The sequence below is a fragment of the Tursiops truncatus genome, chromosome 14 (genome assembly GCF_011762595.2).
Source record: "Tursiops truncatus isolate mTurTru1 chromosome 14, mTurTru1.mat.Y, whole genome shotgun sequence".
Classification (NCBI taxonomy): domain Eukaryota; kingdom Metazoa; phylum Chordata; class Mammalia; order Artiodactyla; family Delphinidae; genus Tursiops; species Tursiops truncatus.
Genome location: NC_047047.1, coordinates 24,409,024 through 24,434,483, shown reverse-complemented (window position 1 = coordinate 24,434,483; position 25,460 = coordinate 24,409,024). Strand labels below are relative to the sequence as shown.

Genomic DNA, 25,460 nt, shown 5'->3' with positions numbered 1-25,460 from the left:
GAGTGTCTGCTCCAAAGAAATGCAACCCAAGGAAGCAGAGTATACTGGTGGGTGAGCAGAAATTACACAAGAAGGGGATTTATTTGCCATATGGAGAAGGATAATGAAGTGGGTCAGAGGGAAGGCTGGCTTATTCACACATTTATCAATCACAACCTTCGTGATCTTGGACATGTTATATACTCCCTGATTCTGTTTCTTTATCTAGAAATTGGAGATAATAATGTAATCTACATAATAAAGTTGTAAGGAAGATTAAAATGATTCATGGAAAGCAATTAGCACAGTGTCTAAAATAGGTTAGGTACTATATAAAGGCTTCCTATTATTTTAATCATACACAGGACATAGTAAAAATAAAAGGGGGAAGTTATCAGAACTGGAGAGGTCAGCAAGGGAGAGAGTAAAGCATATGACAGCATGGAAGAAGTTGTTGGCAATGAGATGTACCTTGGATGGTGGATCATGGGCATGTGGTTGGTGGAGTTAAGAGGTACTATAATAACTGATCCTTTTATATGTGCCGGACATGACTTAACTCATTACATATCTATGATGTAGTCTACTATATTGCTCCATTTTACAGATGTAGAAACTGAGGCTCAGGGATAGGGATTCAAATAATCTATTTATTGTCCTCAGATTTTTATTACATCATTGGTTCAGAATTATTTTGGTGCCTATACCAGATGTTGGGGAGGCTTTTAGTCCTGTCTAGCCTCTAAACTGATTCTCTTTAACCTCTAACAATCCCAGCTACCTAACAACATGACATTTTCTGTCTTAGGATACATTTGATCTAATCTCACTAGATTATTATCATTTTCCCCACACTTTATCCATCCCCCAAATTATTCATTCAGTCTCTCATTCAACCAATACTTGTTGTTAAGCTCTTTCCAACATTCTAGATACAATTTAGGATGTAGTGACTCAGAGATGATAAAATACAGAGGCAGAGATACAGGTAAATAGATATTCACAGATCGCTCTATAAATATTATGGTAGAAGCTTAATAGACACGTGTATATTGGGAGGGAGTGTCACAGGGAACAGTCAAGAGGCCAATTACCTCACCTAAGCAGCCCAACTCTTGAAATCTAGAATTAGATTAGTTCCTGGACACTCTCATTCATTCCTCTGTCTCATTTCATCTCTGCCTGCTCTGTGCCCAATCCTTGCTTCATCCTTCAAGTCTCACATTGACTTCAGAATCATCTCTGTCTCAGTCCCTGGAATTTCTATTTAAGTTCCTATGACCATATAAGGTTTAAATTGACTAATCAATATTGAAGCTGAGACTTGCCTTTTTCCCAAAAGTCAAAAGTCATCTTTAGATGACAAAGAGATGGAAAATAATGACTAAATTCTGAGGGAAGAAGCAGGGAGAGAACTATGGCAGAAAAATTCTATATATCTCATTTTCAGTTAAAGGAGATTTTATGTGTTTTTTGTTTGATTGCTAGATCTTGAACTAGTAGCTAATATTGAATGTAGCTATGAATGACACATTAATCAGGGCAAAAGTCTCATAACCGCAAAAAGCCTATTTCAATGACACCACAGGGGTTATTCTATCCTTCCCTCTTTTTTAATGAACAGTTGTTTGTCGCCTACATTGGGCAAAGCAATGAGATAGATACAAAATGGAGGGTGACATATACCCTACTTTTTTTAAAGGAACTTCTTTGTTTTTTATTGTCACTGTAAATGACTACTGAGATAATTTTTAAAACTTTAACACAGATCTTTCTAGGCTAACAGAATCACAGCCTCTAATTTTATAAATCTCTCTTCTTCTGGTATCAAGAGTTAAAATTTGTGGAACAAAACGATTTTCCTAAAAACACAAAATCAGCTGTTAATCATGCATATACCCTACTTTTAAGGAACATTATATTATTTACTATAGTGTATATGAAACAGAATCAGTATTACCCCAGAGAAGCAATTAAATAACCAGACTATATATAAAGATTTGACAGGGTCACAAGGATTTTTCAACATACACAAATCAATCAGTGTGATACACCACATCAACAAGACAAAAATTACATGATCATCTCAATATATTCAGAAAAAGTATTTGATAAAATGCAACATCCATTCATGATTTAAAAAATAAAACCTACAAAAGTGGATATAGAAGGAACATATCTTAACATAATAAAACCTATTTATGATAAACCCACAGCCAATATAATATTCAACAGTGAAAAGCTTAAAAGCCTTCATGCTAAAATCTGGAACAAGACAAGGATGCCCACTCTCACCACTTTTCTTCAACATAGTATTGGAAGTCCTAGCCACAGCAATCAGAAAAGAAAAAGAAATAAAGGTATTCAAATTGGTAGGGAAGAGGTAAAATTGTCATTATATGCAGATGACATGATGCTATATATAGAAAACACTAAAGACTCCACACAAAAACTACTAGAACTGATAAATGAATTCAGCAAGGTAGCAGGATACAAGATTAACGTACAAAAATCATTACATTTCCTTACAGTAACAATGAAATATCAGAAAGGAATGTAAACAAACAATCTTTTTAAAATTGCATCAAAAATAACATACTTAGGGGGACTTCCCTGGCAGTAAAGTCATTAAGACTTTGCTTTCCAATGTAGGTTGTGCAGGTTCGATCCCTGGTTGGGGAGCTAAGATTCCACATACCTCGTGACCAAAAACATTTAAAAAAAGCCATATTGTAACAAAATCAATAAAGACTTTAAAAATGGTTCACATCAAAAGAAAATCTTTAAAAAAAACACCTAGGAATAAACCTAACCAAGGAATGTGAAAGACTTATATGCTGAGAACTACAAAACATTAATAAAGGAAATTGAAGATCATTCAAAGAAATGGAAAGATAGCCAATGCTCTTGGGAAGAGTTAATATTGTTAAAATGGTCATACAACCCAAAGCAATTTACAGATTTAATGCAATCCCTATCAAATTACCCATGACATCTTCTCACAGAACTAGAACAAATAATCCTAAAATTTATATGGAACCATAAAAGACCCATAATTGTCAAAGCAATCTTGAGGAAAAAGAGCAAAGCAGGAGGCATAGCCCTCCCAGACTTCAGACAATACTACAAAGCTACAGTAATCAAAACAGTGTGGTATTGGCACTAAAACAGACATATGGATCAAGGGAACAGAATAGAGAGCCCAGAAATAAACCCACATACTGATGGACAATTCATTCTTTACAAGAGGCAAGAATATACAGTGGGAAAAAGACAGTCTCTTCAACAAGTTGTGTTGGAAAAGTTGGACAGCTACATGTAAATCAATGAAGTTAGAACACACCCTCATACCATGCACAAAAATAAACTCAAAATGGCTTAAAGACTTACATATAAGATGTGACACCATAAAACTCTTAGAAGAGAATATAGGCACAACATTCTCTGATGTAAATTGTACCAATGTTTTCTTAGATCAATCTCCCAGGGCAATAGAAATAAAAGCAAAAATAAACAAATGGAACCTAATCAAACTTATAAGCTTTTGCACAGCAAATGAAACCATAAACAAAATGAAAACTCAACCTACAGACTGAAGAAAGTATTTGCAAAAGATGCGACTGACAAGGGCTTGATTTGCAGAATATACAAACAGCTTATAGAATTCAATAACAAAAGAACAAACAACCCAATTGATAAATGGGTAGAAGACCTAAATAGACATTTCTCCAAAGAAGACATGCAGATGGCCAAAAGGCACATGAAAAGATGCTTATCATTGTTAATTATTAGAGAAATACAAATCAAAACTACAATGAGGTACCACCTCACACCAGTCAGAATAGCCATCATTAAAATGTCTACAAATAATAAAAGCTGGAGAGGATGTGGAGAAAAGGAAACCTTCTTACACTGTTGGTGGGAATATGTACTGGTGCAGCCACTATGGAAAATAGTATGGAGGTTCCTCAAAAAACTAAAATTAGAGTTCCATATTATCCAGCAATCCTACTCCTGGGCATATACCCAGACAAAACTATAATTCAAAAAGATACATGGACCACTATGTTCATAGCAACACTATTCACAATATCCAAGACATGGAAACAACCTAAATGTCCATTCACAGATGAAGATGTGGTATATGTGTACAGTGGAATACTCCTCAGCAATGTAATGCCATTTGCAGCAACGTGGATGGACCTAGAGGTTATCATACTAAAGTGAAGTCAGAAAGAGAAAGATAAATACCATATGATACCACTTATATATGGAATCTAAAATACAACACAAGTGAACATATCTACAAAACAGAAACAGACTCACAGACATAGAGAACAGACTTGTGGTTGCCAAGGGGGAGGGGAGTGGGGTAAGGAAGGACTGGGAATTTTGGATTAGCAGATGCAAACTATTATATATAGGATGGATAAAAAACAAGGTTCTAGTGTGTAGTTCAGGGAACTATATTCAACATCCTGTGATAAACCATAACTGAAAAGAATAAGAAAATAATATATAATATATATATAATAATATATATATATATATAAAACTGAGTCACTTTGCAGTACAGCAGAAATTAACACAACATTGTAAATCAACTGCGCTTCAATAAAAGTTTTAAAAAATAAAGATTTGACAGTTACTTATGGTCTTAATAGCTAATATTCTCAAAATGCTTTTAAGCTATTCTGATAAGGTCAGTCTATAGCACCAGTGACATTTCCCAAACCCCCCCAGAGGCCAAGAGTCTTTGTCTTTTCATGCTGTTGCTGGAGCTGATGGTCTGGTCTAGTGTGCGTATTCCTTAGAGGACACATGGGTGTCAGTCTATTACAGAGACACTATAGAAAAATCCATCATCACATTAGAATATAAGCTTGACACGGTTTTTTGAGGGCAAAGAAAAATCAAAGGTGGAGGAGCAGGTATGACTAAAAATCATCAGTGTCACTTGGGGTACCTATAAACAGTCCCTCTGATGTCTGCTTTACTACCTTTTTTTGAAGTATAGTTGACTTACAACTATATTTACATTAGTTTCATGTGTAACATAGTGATTCAATATTTTATACATTCCAAAATGAACACCACAATAAGTCTAGTTGCCATATTGACTATATACCCTACACAGTAGATCACATCACTCTGGCTTATTTATTTTATAAATGGAGGCTTTTAATATCCTCATCTATTTCACTTATCCAAACACAACCCTTCCCTCTGGCAAACACATTTGTTCTCTGTATCTATGAATCTATTTCTGTTTTTTTATGTTTGTTCATTTCCTTTTTTAGATTTCACATATAAGTGAAATCATATAGTATTTGTCTTTCTCTGTCTGACTTACTTCAGTTAGCTCAATATTCTCTAGGTACATCCATGTTGTCACAAATGGCAAGATTTCACTTTCATGGTTGAATAATATTCCATTGTATATACAATGGACTATTATATATAATATATACCACATCTTCTTTATCCATTCATCTACCAACCTAACAATTAAGTTCTTCCCATATCTTGGGTATTGTAAATAATGCCACAAAAATCCCGTGTTCATATATCTTTTCAAATTAGCATTTTCTTACTTGCAGAATTTCTGCTGAAAGATCAGCTGTTAACCTTATGGAGAGTCACTTGTGTGTTATTTGTTGCTTTTCCGTTGCTGCTTTTAATATTTTTTTCCTTGTATTTAATTTTTGTTAGTTGGGTTAATATGCGTCTTGGCCTGTTTCTCCTTGGATTTATCCTGTATGGGACTCTCTGCACTTCCTGGACTTGATTGACTATTTCCTTTCCCATATTAGGGAAGTTTTCAATTATAATCTCTTCAAATATTTTCTCAGTCCCTTTCTTTTTCTCTTCTTCTTCTGGGACCCCTTTAATTCGAATGTTGGTGCATTTAACGTTGTCCCAGAGGTCTCTGAGACTGTCCTCAATTCTTTTCATTCTTTTTTCATTATTCTGCTCTGTGGCAGTTATTTCCACCATTTTATCTTCCAGGTCACTTATCCGTTCTTCTGCCTCAGTTATTCTGCTATTGATCTCATCTAGAGTATTTTTCATTTCATTTATTGTGTTGTTCATCATTGTTTGTTTGCTCTTTAGTTCTTCTAGGTCCTTGTTAAATGTTTCTTGCATTTTCTCTATTCTATTTCCAAGATTTTGGATCATCTTTACTATCATTATTCTGAATTCTTTTTCAGGTAGACTGCCTATTTCCTCTTCATTTGTTGGGTCTGGTGGGTTTTTATCTTGCTCCTTCATCTGCTGCATGTTTCTCTGTCTTCTCATTTTGTTTATCTTACTGTGTTTGGGGTCTGCTTTTTGCAGGCTGCAGGTTTGTAGTTCCCATTGTTTTTGGTGTCTGCCCCCAGTGGGTGAGGTTGGTTCAGTGGCTTGTGTAGGTTTCCTGGTGGAGAGGACTGGTGCTTGTTTTCCAACGGGTGGGGCTGGATCTTGTCCTTCTGGTGGGCAGGGTTCCATCCAGTGGTGTGTTTTGTGGTGTCAGTGAACTTAGTATGACTTTAGGCAGCCTCTCTGTTAATGAGTGGGGTTGTGCTCCTGTCTTGCTAGTTGTTTGGCATGGGGCATCCAGCACTGGAGCTTGCTGGCAGTTGGGTGGAGCTGTGTCTTTGTGTTGAGATGGAGATCTCTAGGAAAGCTCTTGTCAATTGACATTACGTGAGGCTGGGAGTTCTCTGGTGCTCCAATGTTCTGCACTTGGCTCTTCCACCTCAGAGGCTCAGGCCTGACACTCAGCTGGAGCACAAAGACCCAGCCAGCCACACGGCTCAGAAGAAAAGGAAGAAAAAAAAGAAAACCAACAGAAAGGACCCCAAACCAAATGGTAAAAGCAAAACTAAACAGACAAAATCACACACAGAAACATACACACTCATAAAAAGAAAGCAAAGAAACAAACAAAAATAACAACCAAAAAAGAACAGTCAGAACCCTAGGAAAAATGTTAAAAGCAAACCTAAACAGACAAAATCACACAAGAAAACATACACATACACACTCACAAAAAGAGAAAAAAGAAAAAAAAATTATAAATTTAAAAAATAATAAAATAAATTTAAAATTTTAAAAAGGAATTGAGCAACCAAACCAATAAACAAATGGAGCCAACAAATCAATCCACCTATGATAACAAGCACTAAAAACTAAACTAAGATAAACATAAAAACCAGAAACAAATCAGATGCAGAAAACAAACCCCATGTCTACAGTTGCTTCCAAAGTCTGCCACCTCAATTTTGGGAACTTTTATTGTCTATTCAGGTATTCCACATGTGCAGGGTTCAACAAGTTGATTGTGGGTATTTAATCTGCTGCTCCTGAAGCTGCAGGGAGAAATTTCCCTTTCTCTTCTTTGTTCACACAACTCCTGGGCTTCAGCTTTGGTTTTGGCCCCTCCTCTGCCTGTAGGCCACCCTCAGGCATGTTATTAGAGCTCTCTTGCTCACTCAGGCCAGGGAGAGGGAGGGGTATGGTAGTCGTAATTGGAATGCCGTGCAAGCCTGCAGTGGCAGAGGCCGGTTTGACATTGCAATGGCCTGAGGCATGCCATGTGTTATCCCGGGGAAGTTGTCCCTTGGTCTCGGGACCCTGGCAGTGGCATGCTGCACAGGTTCCCAGCGGGATGTGGTTAGTGACCTGCACTTGCACACAGGATTCTTGTTGGTGGCGGTTGTAAGGTTAACAGTTCATGCCCATCTCTGTGGTCTGAGCTGATAGCTGTGGCTCATGTCTATCTCTGGAGCTTGCTTAGGCAGAGCTCTGCCTTCTGTGGGCACATGGAGTACAAATTCCCTCTCCTCATGCACCCCAAAACAATGATCTCTTGCCTCTTCAGCAGCTCCAGACTTTTCCCCTGACTCCTTCCTGGCTAGCTGTGGCACACTAACCCCCTTCAGGCTGTCTTAATGCAGCCAACCCCAGTCCTCTACCTGGGGTCTGACCTCTGAAGCCAGAGCCTCAGTTCCCAGCCCCCACCCGACCCAAGCAGACAAGCGTCTCAGGTTGGTGAGTGCTGGTCAGCACTGATCTCCTGTTGCTGTGCTCTCCTCTGTGGCTCTGAAGCTTCTGCCCTGCCCACACCCTGTCCCCACCAGTGAAGGGGCTCCCTAGTGTGTGGAAATTTTTCCTCCTTCACAGCTCTCTCCCAGAGGTGCAGGCCCTGTCCCTATTCTTTTGTCTCTGTTTTTCCTTTTTTCTTTTGCCCTACCCAGGTACGTTGGGATTTTCTGGCCTTTTGGGAAGTCTGGGGTCTTCTGCCAGCATTCAGTAGGTGTTCTGTAAGAGTTGTTCCACATGTAGATGCATTTTTGATGTATTTGTGGGGAGGAAGGTGATCTCCACATCTTACTCCTCTGCCATCTTGAAGGTCTCCCCTTTGATATTTTGGATATTAACCCCTTGTCAGATATATTGTTTGCAAATATCTTCTCCTATTCAGTAGGCTGCCTTTTCATTTTATTGATAGTTTCCTTTGCTATGCAAAAGGTTTATAGCTTGATAGAGTCCCATTTGTTTATTTTTGCTTTTGTTTACCTTGACATATCCAAAAAAAATACTGCTAAGACCAATGTCAAGGAGTATACTGCCTGTGTTTTCTTTTAGACATTTATGACCTTACATTTAACTCTTTAATCCATTTTGAGTTTATTTTTGTATACGGTGATAGAAAGTAGTCCAGTTTGATTGTTTTGCATGTAGCTCTCCAGTTTTCCCAACACAATTTATTGAAGATTGTCTTTTCTCTATTATATATTCTTGCCTCTTTTGTCATAGATTAATTGCCCATATAAGTGTGGGTTCATTTCTGTCTGTCTATCCTGTTCCATTTATCTATGTGCTTGTTTTTGTGCCAATGCCATACAGTTCCAATAAGAGTAGCTTTGTAGTATAGATTAAATTAGGGTGTGTGGTACCTTCAATTTTGTTCATCTTTCTCAAGATCATTTAGTCTATTTGGGGTTTTTTGTGCTTCCATAGAAATTTTAGAATTATTTTTTCGAAATCCATGGGGAAAAAAATGTCCTTGGTATTTTGATAGGAGGAATTGCCTTGAATCTCTATATTGCCTTGGGTAGTATGGTCATTTTAACAATAGTAATTATTCCAATTTATGAACATTATATCTTTTTATTTTGGGTGTCTTCTTCAGTTTCTTTCATCAATGTGTGATAGTTTTCTGAGTACATGCCTTTTACCTACTTGGTTAAGTTGATTCCTAGATATTTTATTCTTTTTGATGCAGTTGTAGATCAGATTGTTTTCTTGATTTCTCTTTCTGATTGTTAATATATAGCAATGAAACAGATTTCTGTACATTAATTTTGTAACCCTGAAACCTTACTGAATTCATTTATTAGTTCTAATAGTTCTTTGGTAGAGTCTATAGAATTTTCTATATATAATATCATGTCATCTGCAAATAATGACAGTTTCAATCCTCTCTTCCAATTTGGGTCCTTTTATTTTTTCTTGCTTATTGCTGTGGCGGGGACTTTCAATACTATGTTGAACAAAAGTTGAGTGAGTGGGCATCCTTATCTTTTTCCTGATCTTAGAGGAAATGCATTCAGCTTTTCACCATTGAGTAACGTGTTGTCACATATGGCTTTTATGTTAAGTATGAGTAACATATTAAGATATGTTTCTATACCCACTTTTTTGAGAGTTTTAAAAATCATAAATGTATGTTGAATTTTGTCATAAGGTTTCTCTGCATCTATTGAGGTAACCATAAGATTTTTATTCTTCAATTTGTTAAGGTAGTGTATCACATCAATTGATTTGCAGATATGGAACCATCCTTGCATCCTGGGATAGATGCCACTTGATCGTGGTGTATGACCCTTTTAATGTATTGTTGAATTCAGTTTGCTAATATTTTGTTGAGGCTTTTTGCTTCTATGCTCATTAGTGATATTGGCCTATACTTTTCTTTTTCTGTAGTATCTTTGTCTAGTTTTGGTACCAGGGTGATGCTGGCTCTGTAGAATGAGTTTGTAAGCATTATTTACCCATCAATTTTTTGAAATGGTTTGAGAAGGATAGGTGCTAATTCTTCTTTAAATGTTTTATAGAATTCACCTGTGAAGCTGTCTGGTCCTGGACTTTTGTTTGTTGAGCATTTTTTGATTACTAATTCAACCTCAATTACTGGTAATTGATCTGTTCACATTTTCTATTTCTTTTTGACTCAGTAGTGGGAGATTGTATATTTATAAATTTATCCACTTCTTCTAGGTTGTCCATTTTATTGGCATATAATTATTCATAATAAATCTCTTATGATCTTTGAGTTTCTGTGGTTTTGGTTGTAACCTCTCTTTCATTTCTGTTTTTATTTATTTGAGCCTTCTCTCTTTCTTCATGTCTGGCTAGAGGTCTGTCAATTTTGTTTATCTTTTCAAAGAACCAGCTCTTAGTTTCATTTTCATTTTTAATCTTTATTTTATTTATTTCTGCTCTGATATTTATTATTTCTTTTCTTCTACTACTTTTGGGTTTTATTTGTTCTTTTTCTAGCTCTTTTAGGTGTAATGTTAGATTGTTTATTTTGAATTTTTGTTTTTCCTGAGGTAGGCTTGTATCCCTATAAACTTTCTTAGAACTGCTTTTTCTATATTCCACATGTTTTTGTTTTTTTTTTTTTTTTTTTTTTTTTTTTTTTAACATCTTTATTGGGGTATAATTACTTTACAATGGTGTGTTAGTTTCTGCTTTATAACAAAGTGAATCAGTTATACATATACATATGTTCCCATATCTCTTCCCTCTTGCGTCTCCCTCCCTCCCACCCTCCCTATCCCACCCCTCCAGGCTGTCACAGAACACCGAGCCAATATCCCTGTGCCATGCGGCTGCTTCCCACTAGCTATCTACCTTACTACGTTTGTTAGTGTGTATATGTCCATGACTCTCTCTCGCCCTTCCACATGTTTTTGGATCATTGTCTTTCCATTTTCATTTGTCCCCAGGTATTTTTTAAATTTCCCTTTGATTTCTTCAGTGACCCATTCGTTGTTTAGCATGTTGTTTAGCCTCCATGAGTTTGTGTTTTTTGTAGTATTTTTCTTGTGGTTGATTTCTAGTCTTATACCATTGTGGTTGAAAAATGTGCTTGATAGAATTTCAATCTTCTTAAATTTGAGACTTGTTTTGGGGTTTAACTTGTGATATATCCTGGATAATACACCATGTGCCCTTGAAAAGAATGTGTATTCTGCTACTTTTGGATGGAATGTTATATATATATAAAGTTTTATATATATATATATATATATATAAAGTAAGTCCACCTGGTGTAAAATGTCATTTAAGGCCAGAGTATACTTATTAATTTTCTATCTGGATGATCTGTCCATTGATGTAAGTGGGGTGTTATGTAATGTCCTTCTTTGTCTCTTGTTACAGTCTTTGTTTTAAAGTCTACTTTGTCCGATATAAGTATAGCTACCCCACCTTTCTTTCCATTTTCATTTGCAGGGAGTATCGTTTCCCATTCCCTCGCTTTCAGTCTGTGTGTGTCTTTAGCTCTGAAGTTTTATTTTTGTTTGTTTTGGTTTTTTTTGCAGGCAGCATATATACAGGTCTTATTCTTGTATCCATTCAGCCACTCTATGTCTTTTGGTTGGAGAATTTAGTTCATTTACATTTAAAGTAATTATTGGTAGGTATGCATTTATTGCTATTTTGTTACTTGTTTTCTAGTTGTTTTTGTTGTTCTTTTTTGTTCCTTTCTTTTTATTTTGCTCTCTTCCCTTGTGATTTGATGACAATCTTTAGTGTTATGTTTGTATTCCTTTTTCTTTGTGTGTGTGTATGTATCTAATATGTATATATATATGATTATTTTAAGTCGATCTCTTAATTTTGAATGCATTTGAGCAACCCAGCATTTTTACTGTTACACCCCACATTTAAAGTTTTTGACATCATATTTTACATCTTTTTTGTGTGTGCACACCTTAACTACTTATTGTGCCTATAGATGGATTACTGTTTTTTTCTCTTAACCTTCCTATTAGCTTTATAAGTGGTTGATCTACTTCCTTTGCTTATATTTTCCTTTACCAGTGAGATTTTTCCTTTCATAATTTTCATATTCTAGTTGAGGTCTTTTCTTTTTCACTTAGAGGAGTCCTTTTAACATTTCTTTGAAAGCTGATTTAGTAGGCAGAATTCTTTTAGCTTTTGCTTGTTTGTAAAACTCTTCATCTCTCCTTCAATTCTGAATGATAACTTTTCAAGGTAGAGTATTCTTGGTTAAATGTTTTTTTTCTCCTTTTATCACTTTGAACATATTATGCCACTTTTTCTGGTGAAAAAATTTCTGCTTAATAGTCAGCTGATAGTCTTATGTGAGTTTCCATTATTAACTAATTGTTTACTGCTTTTCGATGTTGTCATATTTTTCACTTTCTCCAGAGGTCAGGTCAGATCCATGACAGACACCCTGGGAGTAAGAAGACCATGTCAGTGATCTTTCTGTTCAGCTCATAAAGGTCCTTCCCACAGCCTTGACAGTACCAGTGGATGTTCTGAGAAGAACCCCAGCCATCATGCCAGTTTTCCAGAGGAGATATGTAAAGCTTTTGATATGGCAATAATAGCATGGATATAGTTACCAATCTCCCTAAAATGCCAATGTTGTCATGGTGACCTAGGCCAGGGAGGCCAAGACTTCTGCTGGAGGCATTACTGATCATCTTGAGGGAGTGGTCATACATCATGTTTCACTGCCATAACATTGAAACATCAGCTAGGCAGCATCAGCAGAAGGGGCAGAGGTGATGATCCTTTGGTATCTATACTTTAAGTGAACCCCAGGCTTCTATAAGGTAAGGAAGACACCAGTGGATTCCACATCATATTCAGCACTAGCATCACCCCCATTTGATATTTTAAGATGGAGATTTACTGCCATTGATCACAAGCTTTCCTGTCTCAGCTTAGACACTGCCATTGAACTTTCCATGGACACTAAAACCACAGATCATGTGGTTGAGGTCAAAGAGAGGACCAATGATGGTGACAATATTGCCTTTCCAGTGTTGAAAGAAGTACTCCCTGGTAATCATGCACCCTGTATGGCCAAATCTGTTTATTTTGACTTTCATCATCATGTCTTAGTGGAAAAGAACTTTCTCTTAAGGAGGCAAGATAGCAACATGATTCTATGTACCTAGTCTCTCCTTTCTCACATTTTCAATGAAGTAACCAAAGAGGAATTCATCTATATTAGCACTAGAACCTGGGGGTGGGTGTCAACACACGCACATGAAGAAATCTCTTAGATATATTGTGCAGACGGAACCATTGAGTATTGACATGAGATCCTCAGAGTAAACATAGTGGAGAGAATGAAAACGTGATGAAAAAAGTTCTCAAGGGCTTCCCTGGTGGTGCAGTGGTTGAGAGTCCACCTGCCGATGCAGGGGACACGGGTTCATGCCCCAGTCTGGGAAGATCCCACATGCCGTGGAGAGGCTAGGCCCGTGAGCCATGGCCGCTGAGCCTGTGCGTCCGTAGCCTGTGCTCCACAATGGGAGAGGCCACAACAGTGAGAGGCCTGCGTACCGCAAGAAAAAAAAAAGTTCCCAAGGCCAAAGCATTCAACCCCTAGTGGTTCATAGGAAATGTGTTTTACTTGTCTATTGAGTATCAGCTGAAAATTTTTAACCAGGGGTGTAATGGATATTTTTAACAGATTGAGAGACCAGTTATAAAACTTGGACTAGTAGAAATTTCTACTAATACTTGGTAGTAGAAATGGAATAAAATGGATGAATTTCCCAAATATATTGACAGTACAATGATAGGATTTAGTATTGGATTGAATGTTGAAAGTAGCTGTCTCTGGGTGATGGATTAAAGGATGATTTTTAGCCACCTCTTTTTTCTTTTATACATTTTACAATTTTTCTAACTGAACATTATTTCCATAATTTTTAAAAACTTTAAAAAAAATTTTCTTGAATACACCAAAAATGGATAACTAAATTATGTACAAGGCAGTTCCTAGAGAAACAACTTCCAAAGAATAAAAGTCCATAAGAGAAAAGCAAAACAGAAGAAACAAAGCAAGACTAGCAGATGGTAGGAATCTCTGTATCTCTGTATTTGGCTAGGCTGTTGTCAGAGTTTTTCTTCAGCAATGGAATGCTTTTCTTCTAATAAAATCTACACAGAGGCCCTGTATGTAACAGAAATCACAAGAGTACTATTCTGATTGAAGGGTTAGTAGACCCTGAGCCCCAACTACTTTACTTATGCTTGAGGTCACCCTCCCCTATTTCTCCCCTTCCCCAGGAACAAAAGACAAGGCAGTGTCTTTTGAGAGTGATATCAACAATGGTTGGCTTTTTCTTTTTTGTTTCCTTGGCTTTAGGGATTTAAGCAGAGGCAGGTCTCTTTGATGTAAGTGATATACGGGTGACAGACAAAGCTGAGTGGAAGCCTGATTTCAAACTTTCATTGATCTCAGCAATTATTGTGCACTGGATAGAAAAATGTATTTTGAAGGCAGTGCAGCACTGACTAGAAAATGCCTTAGATAGGACAACATTTTAGATGGAAAAACAAGAAAAAGAAATCTTTTATTTTTCAAGGAAAGAAAAGGCAAATGAGAGATGAGACCATGACTTACAAACAAAATGTTTGCACCAGGTTGGGCTTCCACCATATGTTTCTTTGATCTTCTGTGTGTACCTGGACACTTAAATAAGTCACAATGCTAAGGGAGCAGGGCCAATCTAGCGAAGGTAAGTGAGCTGGGCCATATGATCCACAAGCAGTCACTGCCCCTTGTCTGTTACCACTCAGACAATGAAGGAATGTAATTGTTCCTACCAAATTGAGTTTGCAACACAGCGCTAACAGTTTATGAATCAAGGTTGGCAAACCATACCTTTTAGACCAATTTATCTGGGAAGAAGTTTAATGAAAAACAAGTTTATGAGGTAATTGGTTAAGAATGCATTTTTTTTCACCCCTCACTCCTCTTCCTCTTCATCCTTATGGTTTCTGTGGCAGCTGCCTTGTTCTCTTAATAGTGTGCCCTTGTGGTCGAAGATGAAACAATAGGACTGAGCATAGACCCAAGTTAGACCAGTTCAACACCTTATCCTGAATTCTAACTGATTTCTTCAGAGATGGTGATCTAATTCATGATAGGCCTGTTAGTAACTCACAAGGGTTTCTGGATTTGAAACCAAGAACATCAATTAGTTATTTTCTTGCAACTAAAGAGATAAGCATTAAAACTTCATCTCATTCTACAGTAGCTGGATGGATTAAACAAAATTTGGTACATTCACACAATGGAATAATATACCTCTGTAACAAGGAAGAAACTAGTGATACATACATCAACTTGAGTTAATCACAAAGACACTATGGCGATTGAAGGAAGCCAGTTCTCCAAATTTACATACTGTATGATTCTGCTTATATTACATTCTCAAAAAGACAAAACTATAGTGATGGAGAACATATCAGTGGTTGCCAGGGGTTATGGATGGGGGCAAAGTGTGACTGAAAAGGGATAGCATGTGATAGTTTGGGAGGTTATGAAACCGTTCTGTATCCTGATGTGATAGTGGTTACACAAATTTATATGTGCATTAAAATTCACAAAATTCATAAGTATTTTTCAAAAGAAAAAAGTTCATTTTGCTATGATACTTTTAAAAATTAAAAAAAAATTAAATTATTACAAAGAAACTCTCTCACCTGCAAGGAGAAAGCAGAGATGGCTGATCTACAGAAGATAGAAAGTAGAGGCTACAACTGGTGAGGGGAGAGAAGATATGAGAGATGAACCAGGGCACTTTGAGGCCCTGCTTTTCCAGCAGGTGTGTTCTCATTCTTGGGTTCCATGAGACAATCTTATATTCCCCTTTTGTGTTTAAGCTAGTTCATCTAGGCTATTTCACTTGCAATCCAGAATCCTAATTTCTTAGGGACTGTCTGGTTAAATTTTGCATTAGCTGTTCTGGAGCTGGAGAGTAGCTTTACTCTCTATAAGTGTAGTAGTGAATGGAGAGCTACTTTACAGATAATGTCACCTCAGTATTTAAAGGTGACATTACTACTTGGATAATAAAACCCACATTCCCAATTGCTGACCCACTAAGTCCTAACCCTTTCCAAAAAGTCTCTCTCCCTAAGGTTGGCACACAACACCGGAAGTGCTCATTAAATCTAAGAAAATTAAGTGATATTTATTGTTTTACACAGTTTAGTTGACTATATGGTGGTAATTTTCACAAAACATGCCAAGAAAATTCCATGTTACTACATTGTTGGTGGAGTTTCCTTCCAAGGTGAAGGTTGAGGTGAGTGAAATCCAGAATACTTAGAGACCAGACATTCTTTTTGTCTAATCCCTAGAGTGACAAATACCTGGCATCTCCAACAAGATTATTTTTTTTTTCTCATGGAGATCTGTTCTATCTAATTCCACTAGGCAAATGCAGTGAGCATCTCCTTTATTCAGGACTGCAGTTTTCCTTGCTAGCAAAAGGGATAAAAGAGGGAACTATGCTAGGGACATTCATTCATATGATTACATCAACCATTAATAATGTTTTATTTCTCTCAGTGTGGCCAGCACTTTGCTTTAGTTTAGGAAACTAAAACTAGGATCAAGGAGATCACAACCATACAGGGAAATAGACTCTCCAATAAATATTTACATACTCGCAGCAGATCAATATTCCAAAATGACACCCAGGAAGAAGTGAAGAATTGAGGGTGGTACAGGGCAACTTCTGGGAGAAAGTGACACATGGGTTTTAAAGGATGAGAAGGAGTTTGCCATGCTTCCAAGTGGGGAAGCTGTATATACTGAGAGAACACATGCAATGCAAGGGGGCATGAAAATAGGCAGTGGATTTGGAGGCTCAAAGGAGTCTGACACATGGAGAGAGGGGAGCTGAAGAGACCAGAGGGTTCAAGGTAAAAAGCTTGGACTTTTTATCCTGAAGGAGATGAGCAACTGGGTGGAGTTTTAGACAGGCAAATGACATACACAGATTTGCAATTTAGAAATGTCATTTTGGTGGCAGTGTGGATGGCTGATGAAAATAGGGCTGAATCTAATGGGAGGAAGATAAATTGGAAGTCCTAGACTATAATCCAGGTGAAAGAATCCAGTGGTAGTATGGGCAAAATTGGGAGGATAAATTTAGAAGACAGAATTGATAATGTGTGGTGACCAATACTGTGTAGAGTTGGAAAAGAAAGAGACTAGGATGCTGCTCACATTTATGATTTGGCATTACAGGTGGACAGGGAATGATGGTGTTAAGGAACAAGAGGGAAGACAGAAGGAGGAACAAGGTGGGTAAGTTTAGGTGGGTATGAGAAACATTGAATTCAAGAGGGAAGCTCTCTCTTTCAAGACAAATAAATCAGTAGGGAGGTCTGCCATTGGAATCAGAATTTTATTTTGTCAACAGAGCAGTGCCCTGCACCATGTTTTATCTCTTGAAATTCATGTAGAAGAAACAAAGAGAGGCAGGATGAGGAACCCAGGGAATTTTTAACAGACTGAAAATTAAAGCTTTATCATCTTAAACACTCCTGGACAGCTAGTGAGAGGTGAAGCCACTCTGATTATGAGCAGCACACAAAGGTGAACACAAACTACTAAAAGAGGCTGATTATGCCCAGCTCAATGCAGCGATTTTCAAACTCAGCAATCTAACCACCCCCTGTGCATAAGATTAGATTTGGGAAAAGTTCAAAACATTTCAGAAACAGCAGAAAAGGCAAAGGTTCTCTTGACTATGAAATTTGCTCTTGGTCACCAAGATTTCGTGTAACATTAAGATCACTGTTTTAATATGAAATTTCACTTTTTACTAGAAAAAATGGGAAAGATAGGCTTTGTTAATGCCTTATTGCTCCTATTATAAACCAAAAGACAGGGGCAGCAATTCTGATAGATGGAGAAATAAATGTTTTATTTTAAATGTTGATGTTGCAAAACAGAATTCATGATTTAAAGGCAAGCATCACTAATTTATATTCTTAGGATTTATGTTATACCTCTCTTAAACAGTCTCAACTAATTAGCAAATAAAGCAATATACCTCACTTTCTTTGTAAAACACTCTGACCCACACTCAGTCTGCTCAGTTACTCTGTAAAATGTCCCCTCCCATTGAGTTGTGTACTTACAACAATGAGTATTTCTTCCTCATCTAATTCCACTTGTTATGTTATATGCGCTATAATTAAATATTCCATAATTTGACAAGTGTGACTTCATAAAGAAAATGTTTAATGCTTTAGAAAGATTCAGGACAAAGCTGCTTAATAAAAAAGAAGAAGAAGGAGAATTAGGTTGACAGAAACAACTATAAATAACCAAAAGGAAAAGTGAATCTCTAGAGAGAATATATATATAGATTCTTTGCAAGCATTTTTTGGCCTTCATTCCACTTTATAGAGGCTGAAAACTGGGAATTGCAGGTGCTTCATTCCAAGTATGAACTCAGCAAGAAATACCATGTAAAACTCTAATCACTAGACCTAAGTTTTTGAAAAGCCATAATTTTATATCAAAGATTGTCATGTGAATATATTTATTTTTTGAGTTAACACAAAATGTTTGGTAATTTTACATAAAATATGCCCTTTTGTTCTTCACCTTAATCAACATTTTGATTCTTGTCTACCTGCTGGTCCCATGACAACTATTGAGAGAGCACCTGCTAAATACTTTGCCCATCGGCTCATATAGCTTCAGTTATCATCAGAATACTGTCTCCAATCTCCTAACTTAAGACCCATTTATCAAATAGCTTATTGGCTACTTCCCTTTGTATATTTAGGGTATTAAAATAATAAACATAATATACCAAACATATACCAAAACATATTCACCCCCCACCCTCCACCTCAAAACTTCTCCCCATCCTGTGTCTCTTATCTCAGTAGACCCAACACTGTCCACATGAAGACTTCATCTCTAAATTCTTCCTAGCCCACTGTCACTAATCAATTCCTGAAGGTTGTGTGTGTATGAGAGAGAGAGGACTCCAAAATAATTTACATCTACCACACTACCACTTTTTTATTCAGGGCCAATTTAAACTCTCCTGGATTATGGCAACAAGTTCCTAATTGATCCTTCTGCTTCAATCCTGTTCCAATTCAATCATTCTCTTTTCCACAAAGTGACCTTTCAAAAATGTAAGTGTGATCATGTTAATCCTCTGATGAATATCTTGATAAAAATTATATGGTTTCCCTTTGTTCTTATAATAAAGTCTAAACTCCTCAACGTGGTTATAAGACCCCACAAGATCTATACTCTAATTGTGGCTCCAGCCTCAGATATTACTACTCCCCTTTCACATTCTAAACACCAGCTAGAATAAACTTCTTCCCTTCTAGGAACATACGAGGCTCCCTCTTGTCTCCTGGGCTTTGAATAGATCCTTCCTTCTTGGTGCACCTTCCTGCCCTCTCCACCCCATCTCCCCCCAAAACATCTTCTCCTGGATTACTTCCACTCATCCTATAACTCTCATCCTATAACAGGCATCACATCCACAAAACATCTTTAGCACGAACCCGCGTCCCCTGCACCGGCAGGCACACTCTCAACCACTGCGCTACCAGGGAAGCCCCAGACTTCCTTTTCAATTCAGTACTCCATCTGTTCCTACAGGGAAGTTTTGTTCTTTTTATTTTGAATAAAAAAGAAACCTGGCATTTAATCCTGCTTCTTGCTTGCTTCTATTTGACAGCAAGTTTATGAAAATTGTCCCTTTTTTTCCCCTGACTACTAGAAAAGTCCAAGCTAAAGTCAATGCTCAGTCAAAATAACCAGATTTTCTTGGGCATTTAGTAAATTTGTTTCCTGTTCCCTCTCCTTATTTCAAACTATTTTTATTTCTACTTTAACAACTGTACTGCAATTGTTTCTATTCTTGAAAGCTGCCTTAAACTTTCTGGAAGTTTTATGTCGATATAAATTATGAATAAATAGAACTCCTGTGTCCATTTTCTCCCTCACAGCAATCTCTTAACCTTTGCCCTTACTATAGTCACATTGCCTCCTCCTTTGGCCTTTCCACAGTCTCCATAATTATCCTTTGTTACTGTTCGCTGCAGGCACCAACATACTCCTGGAACCTCTCATTCCCTTCATTTTCTCTTTGATTTCCACTTGCTGGCCTTGAAACTGGTTCCCATGCCTGCCCTGACCCCTAAGTTTAGTGTTCATTGTTCTTCCCTGGCTCTGATGCCTCAACTCTGTGTCCCAGATCTTGGCCACCATGACACCCATTCCACTTGAGTGGAATCAGAGTCACCTTTCTTTCCACAAAGGATTCCCCAAGAGAAATTGAGAACTTAGTTGAGGGGACCTAAGAAGGACTTAGTTCAAAGATCTTACACCTTGGTCCCAAACTCCAGACAATAAAATAACTAAGGTTTCCCTTTGGATGCTGAAGAAAAAGAGGTGAAAAGTTGTGCTGAGTTTTTGTCTCTTCCAAAGATCAGGACTGAAGAATATGAGAAAGACATGGAGAAGATGAAGAACATAATTCCATTTGATAAGATGACCATTGAGGACTTGAATGAAATCTTCCCAGAAACCAAATTAGGCAAGAAGAAGTACCCCTACCAGCCTCACAAGCCAAGTGAAAATTTATAAACTCAACCCTGAGAGAAAGCTCTGGCCCTCGAATTATAAACTCTGCACATTAAAAAATAATTATATACTGCAAATAGTCATTTAAAATAATTTCAAAGAGACAGAAAGCCTGGATCAGATGGGCATTTTCTGTTAATCTTGGATGATAGATTTCTGTCTTATAAGATTCTCTCATATAAGAGAACACCTTAGTTACCCACAAAAGGCTCTGGTAAACAATAAATAATCCAGTGTGTTGGTGCAGGGAGCATCAATAAAACATTAAAGTGAGCATTACTGGTAACTAGAATGTACTTTGGTAAGGCCTCCCTTTGTATGAAGAATATTATGAGCACATGCTGTTCCACAAACAGCAATGAGGTGTTCTACTTTAAGAAAAGATTATTAATAAATGTGTGTTATTTTGAATGTGTATTTATCTGGCTTTCCGGCGCCATTGAGTCTTCATTCTCCCTAAGACTGAACACTTGAGGGATATGGACGTAGCTCCATGGCTATTTTTCCCCAGCTGCCAGTGATCTCTTCATCCTTGGAAGTTCTAGCACATTGTATCTTTCAGTTTTACTCTTTTCATATTATACTTTGCAAAGCAGCCATTATGTACTTTCTTATCTCCTCTGGCAGACTCAGGTAGAGGACACAATTCTCTTGCTGTCTTGAACATACTAAATACTCAGTAAATGTTTGTTGAAATGATGCCAGTGGAATCTCCAAAATCTATCCCAGTGAATCTCAGGGGTAAAAAAAAAATGGATGCTTTATAAACATTCTACTCTTTCATATATTTTTCTCATGTTAACAGAATCTTCAGATACAACCAGATGTTATTTTACTTATTTGTTCATTTTCACCAAAATAAGACATTTTCCCTCTATTGGCAACTAAAACAGCCTGGCAGAAAATAACTCACAATAATACAATTAGTATTACATCCTTGTATAGCAATAACAACAACACCAAAATTGCCTCTGAATTTCAGAAGAGCTTTTGGATGCTAAAAGTTAACATTTAGTCACAATGCATGTGTACTGAGCACATACTAAGGAAAGGCATTGTGTTAGGAATATTGAAAAGAAATTTTTTTTTTTACCTCATAGAACTTGGAATCTAGTGGAGGACACAGACAATAAGATATTACCTGTCAAATATCCTTTAAGTACTCAATGCATAAGAGAGGTTAAACTCAATTAACAAATTGCCTGCCTCTCCATTTGCCATATGTCAAGGTTGATCCTAGGGGTTCTGTTTCATATCCAACCAGGAAACACCAGCATTCTTGCATTCTTCACACATTCAATGTTAGGCAAAAGGGAAGAGTTGGGCATCCTGCATGTCAAGATCTTTAGCAACACCTGCTGCCTTCCTGGTCTCCAGAGAAGTATTGCATATGGTCCCCATCACCTAGAAGGAACCAATTATTGAGAGCTGCAGGCATCTTGGGAAAAGGGACATTGTGGGTCATTGCACCCACATGCAAGTTGGTTCAGGAAGTTCAAAAACTGCTCACATATCTGGAGAGAACCTCCAAAAGTAGCCTTGGATTTTCATGTTTTTATATTCATACTGTTCATAGATAATTTTGAATTGTAGGGTCTATTCTAGTATGGACCCAAATTTCTGAGAAAGCCTCAGGTATTGCATGTACTGGTATTTCTTCCAAGCCCTGGAACACTACTAAGAACTCACTCCAAATTGCAGGGATTTTAAAATTAATTTTTATTGGAGTATGGTTGCCTTACAATGTTGTGTTATTTTCTATTGTACAGCAAAATGAATCAGCTACACGTATACATATATACCCTTTTGTATTTCCTTCCCATTTAGGTCACCACAGTACATTAAGTAGAGTTCCCTGTGCTATACAGTATGTTCTCATTAGTTGTCTATTTTATACATAGTATCAAAAGCATATATGTGTCAATCTCAATCTCCCAATTCCCAAATTTCAGTTTTAATCTGTGTTTTACATTCTGTTTTAATGACTTAAAGAGATGTTTTCCAAACTGTGTTTTATGGACCTCTAGTTCCAAGGTGTAGTAATTGGTGATCTCAAATTGGACATAATTTGAGAAATGTTGTATTAAGAGATATTGGTCTATTTAGTGAATAGTTTCTAGAGTGAGGACATCATTTTGAACTCTAAGAGCTGTATCTGCAACAAATGACTGGTCACCAAGGTTACCACTGTGTGCAAATTACGGAAAACATAATAGGGAGATGGATTGTTAGTCGGAGGAAGGAAATTTCATTTGAATTAAGAGGCAGGTGGAGATAAATATTCCGTTTGGTAAGGAAGTCACAGGGCTTATATGGCTGACATAAAACACAACCTTAATAATTTTAAGAACTTTCTTCCCTTTTGTTTTTCTACCAATGGTGGCATCATTAGATTTCAGAGAGACACCTGGATAGCGGCCATTCAAAACCTGAGGTTAGCTAATGCTACTATGTCTCAACTCCCAGTTCCTTCAATCATTTACCTTCCCTTGACTTTCAGTCACATTCCACTCTACAGTTCTTCCTTCCCTGATTACAACTGAGTTCTTCCTTGGGTGCCTTTTCCAAATACTCTCTAAAACCAAAAATGTGCAATCAGCTACACTAAATTTCTCTCACAACTTTACCTCTACCTCTTGCCCAGCTTGCCTATAGGCACTCAATATATTTTGGGAGACTCTATGGTGAAGCCTAAAATTCTACCACCCAAGGAGCACAGGGCTGATAGATGTATTGACTTCCTATTACAGCTGTGACACATTAATATTAAAAACCTGGTGGCTTAAAACAACACAAATTTATTATCTTATAGTTCTGGAGTTGAGAAGTCCAAAATGAGTCTTATGGAGCTAAAATCAAAATGTTGGCAGGGCTGGCTGTATCTGAAGACTCCAGGGGAGCATCTGTTTCCTTGCCAAGAGGAAGGCTCATTGAAACCTCTACTTCTGTCATCACATATCCTGTCTGACTTTGACCCTTCTGCCTCCCTATTAGATTGACCCTTGTGATTATATTGTCCATCCCCAGATAACTTAGAATAATATCCTATCTCAATATCCTTAATTTAATCACATCTGTAAAATCCTTCTTGCCATGTAAAGTAACATATTCACATATTCCAAGGATTTGGATGTTGATATCTTAGGATTAGGGTTAGGGTCAACCTACCACAGTTGGGGAGGAGAAAGAGTCCTGCATTACTCATATTCTCTACTGATATTTCAAGACCATTACTCTATAACAGGTGAAAGCAAACTTTTTCCATAATGGGCCAGATAGCAAATATTTTAGGATTTGTGGTCCAAGAGGCAAAATTGAGGATATTACATAGGTGCTTACATTTAAAATGTAACTATTTTAAGTTGTAAAATCAACCATTCTTAGCTTGAAAGTGGTAGGTATATAAACAGGTGATGGGCTGTATTTGGCCCATGGGTTGTAGTTTGCCAAATCCTGCTCTACAATCTCTTATAAAATACTTTCTTAGATGCTAATGCCATTCAGCTAATCGCCTCTACTTTACTTGATTTTTTACTTACAGATATCCTGGTCACTATTCAATACACATTGATGAACCACCCACTTGGAGAAGTATCCAAATAGGTAGAAACAGTCTCTTGAGTCCTGGATATGCAAAAGGCTAATTCCACAATGGAACAGCAACATCATAAAGAGAAAATATATTCCTGTTTATGCATCTCCCCTATCAAAAGTTCCTGATTCAGAAATGCATTCTTGGGACTTCCCTTGTGGTCCAGTGGTTAAGACTCCATGCTCCCAATGCAGGGGACCTGGGTTCGATCCCTGGTCAGAGAACTAGATCCCGCATGCTGCAACTAAGACCCAGTGCAGCCAAACAAACAAATAAATAAATATTTTCTAAAAATACATTCTTCACATTCAAGGAACTCACTTGGAAATACCTGATATTGCACTGAGTGGCAACAGTTTTTCCATTCCAAAGACATATATAAGACTTGGTGTAGTAACATGGTATAAAAGTCACTGTCCCTGAAAAGACCAGAGACTATGGATAAAAACACAAACTTTCAGGAATTCAAACGAAAAGTTTTAGCTCATCACTTGGTCTTTTAAAAATGTTTTTACTGAAGTATAGTTGATGTACAATATTATATGTTACAGGTGTATAATATAATGACTCACAATTTTTTAAAGTTATATTCCATTTATAGTTATTATAAAATATTAGCAAAATTACCTGTGTTGTACAATATATCCTGGTAGCTTATCTTATACATTATACTTTCTACCTCTGAGTCCCTTATCCCTTATTACCCCTCTCTCCTTCCCTCTCCCCACTGGTAACCACTAGTTTGTTCTCTATAAATATGTCTGCTTCCTTTTTGCTACATTCACTAGTTTATTGTATTTTTTAGATTCCACATATAAACACCGCCTTTTCTTTTTGACTATGTGAGCTAGTTGCACCTTTCTGAGTCTGAATGGACTCCCAAATATGGGGCCTGAACTGTGGTCCAGAGAAATCTTTCTTCTCAGAAACTCAGAGGTTTCTTGTACTCTTCAAATGGGAGCTGGAAGTGTGAATCATTTTTAATTTCATTATCTTCACTGTTAGGCTCAGATCTCTGCCTACTGCCAAGAAAAAAAACAAAAAGGAACACATGGCAAAGAAAAGAGACTTTCATATGACAGTTTCCTCTCTCAGTGACTAAATGATGGTTATTCCTATAGAACAGAGATATTATTTTATTTTTTTAAATTTGTCTTATTGAAGTACAGTGGATTTACAATGCTGTTAATT

The 25,460-nt window shown here is 37.1% G+C and overlaps 1 protein-coding gene across 6 annotated transcripts in view; it reads left to right on the top strand.

Annotated features, from left to right (window-relative positions):
* The window catches only part of LOC109551027 (ATP synthase peripheral stalk subunit d, mitochondrial-like), a 67,583-nt gene extending 46,487 nt beyond the window's left edge, over nucleotides 1-21,096 (top strand). For 4 of the 6 annotated variants that reach the window (XM_073791206.1, XM_073791205.1, XM_073791204.1 and 1 more), the window contains 2 exons: nucleotides 17,294-17,349; nucleotides 20,522-21,096. In XM_073791206.1, the coding sequence (XP_073647307.1) occupies nucleotides 17,294-17,349; nucleotides 20,522-20,680 (215 nt within the window). In that variant the 3' untranslated portion in view covers nucleotides 20,681-21,096. The other 2 variants (XR_012325633.1, XR_012325632.1) reach the window with 2 other exon arrangements.
* The last annotated feature ends 4,364 nt before the right edge of the window (nucleotides 21,097-25,460 follow it).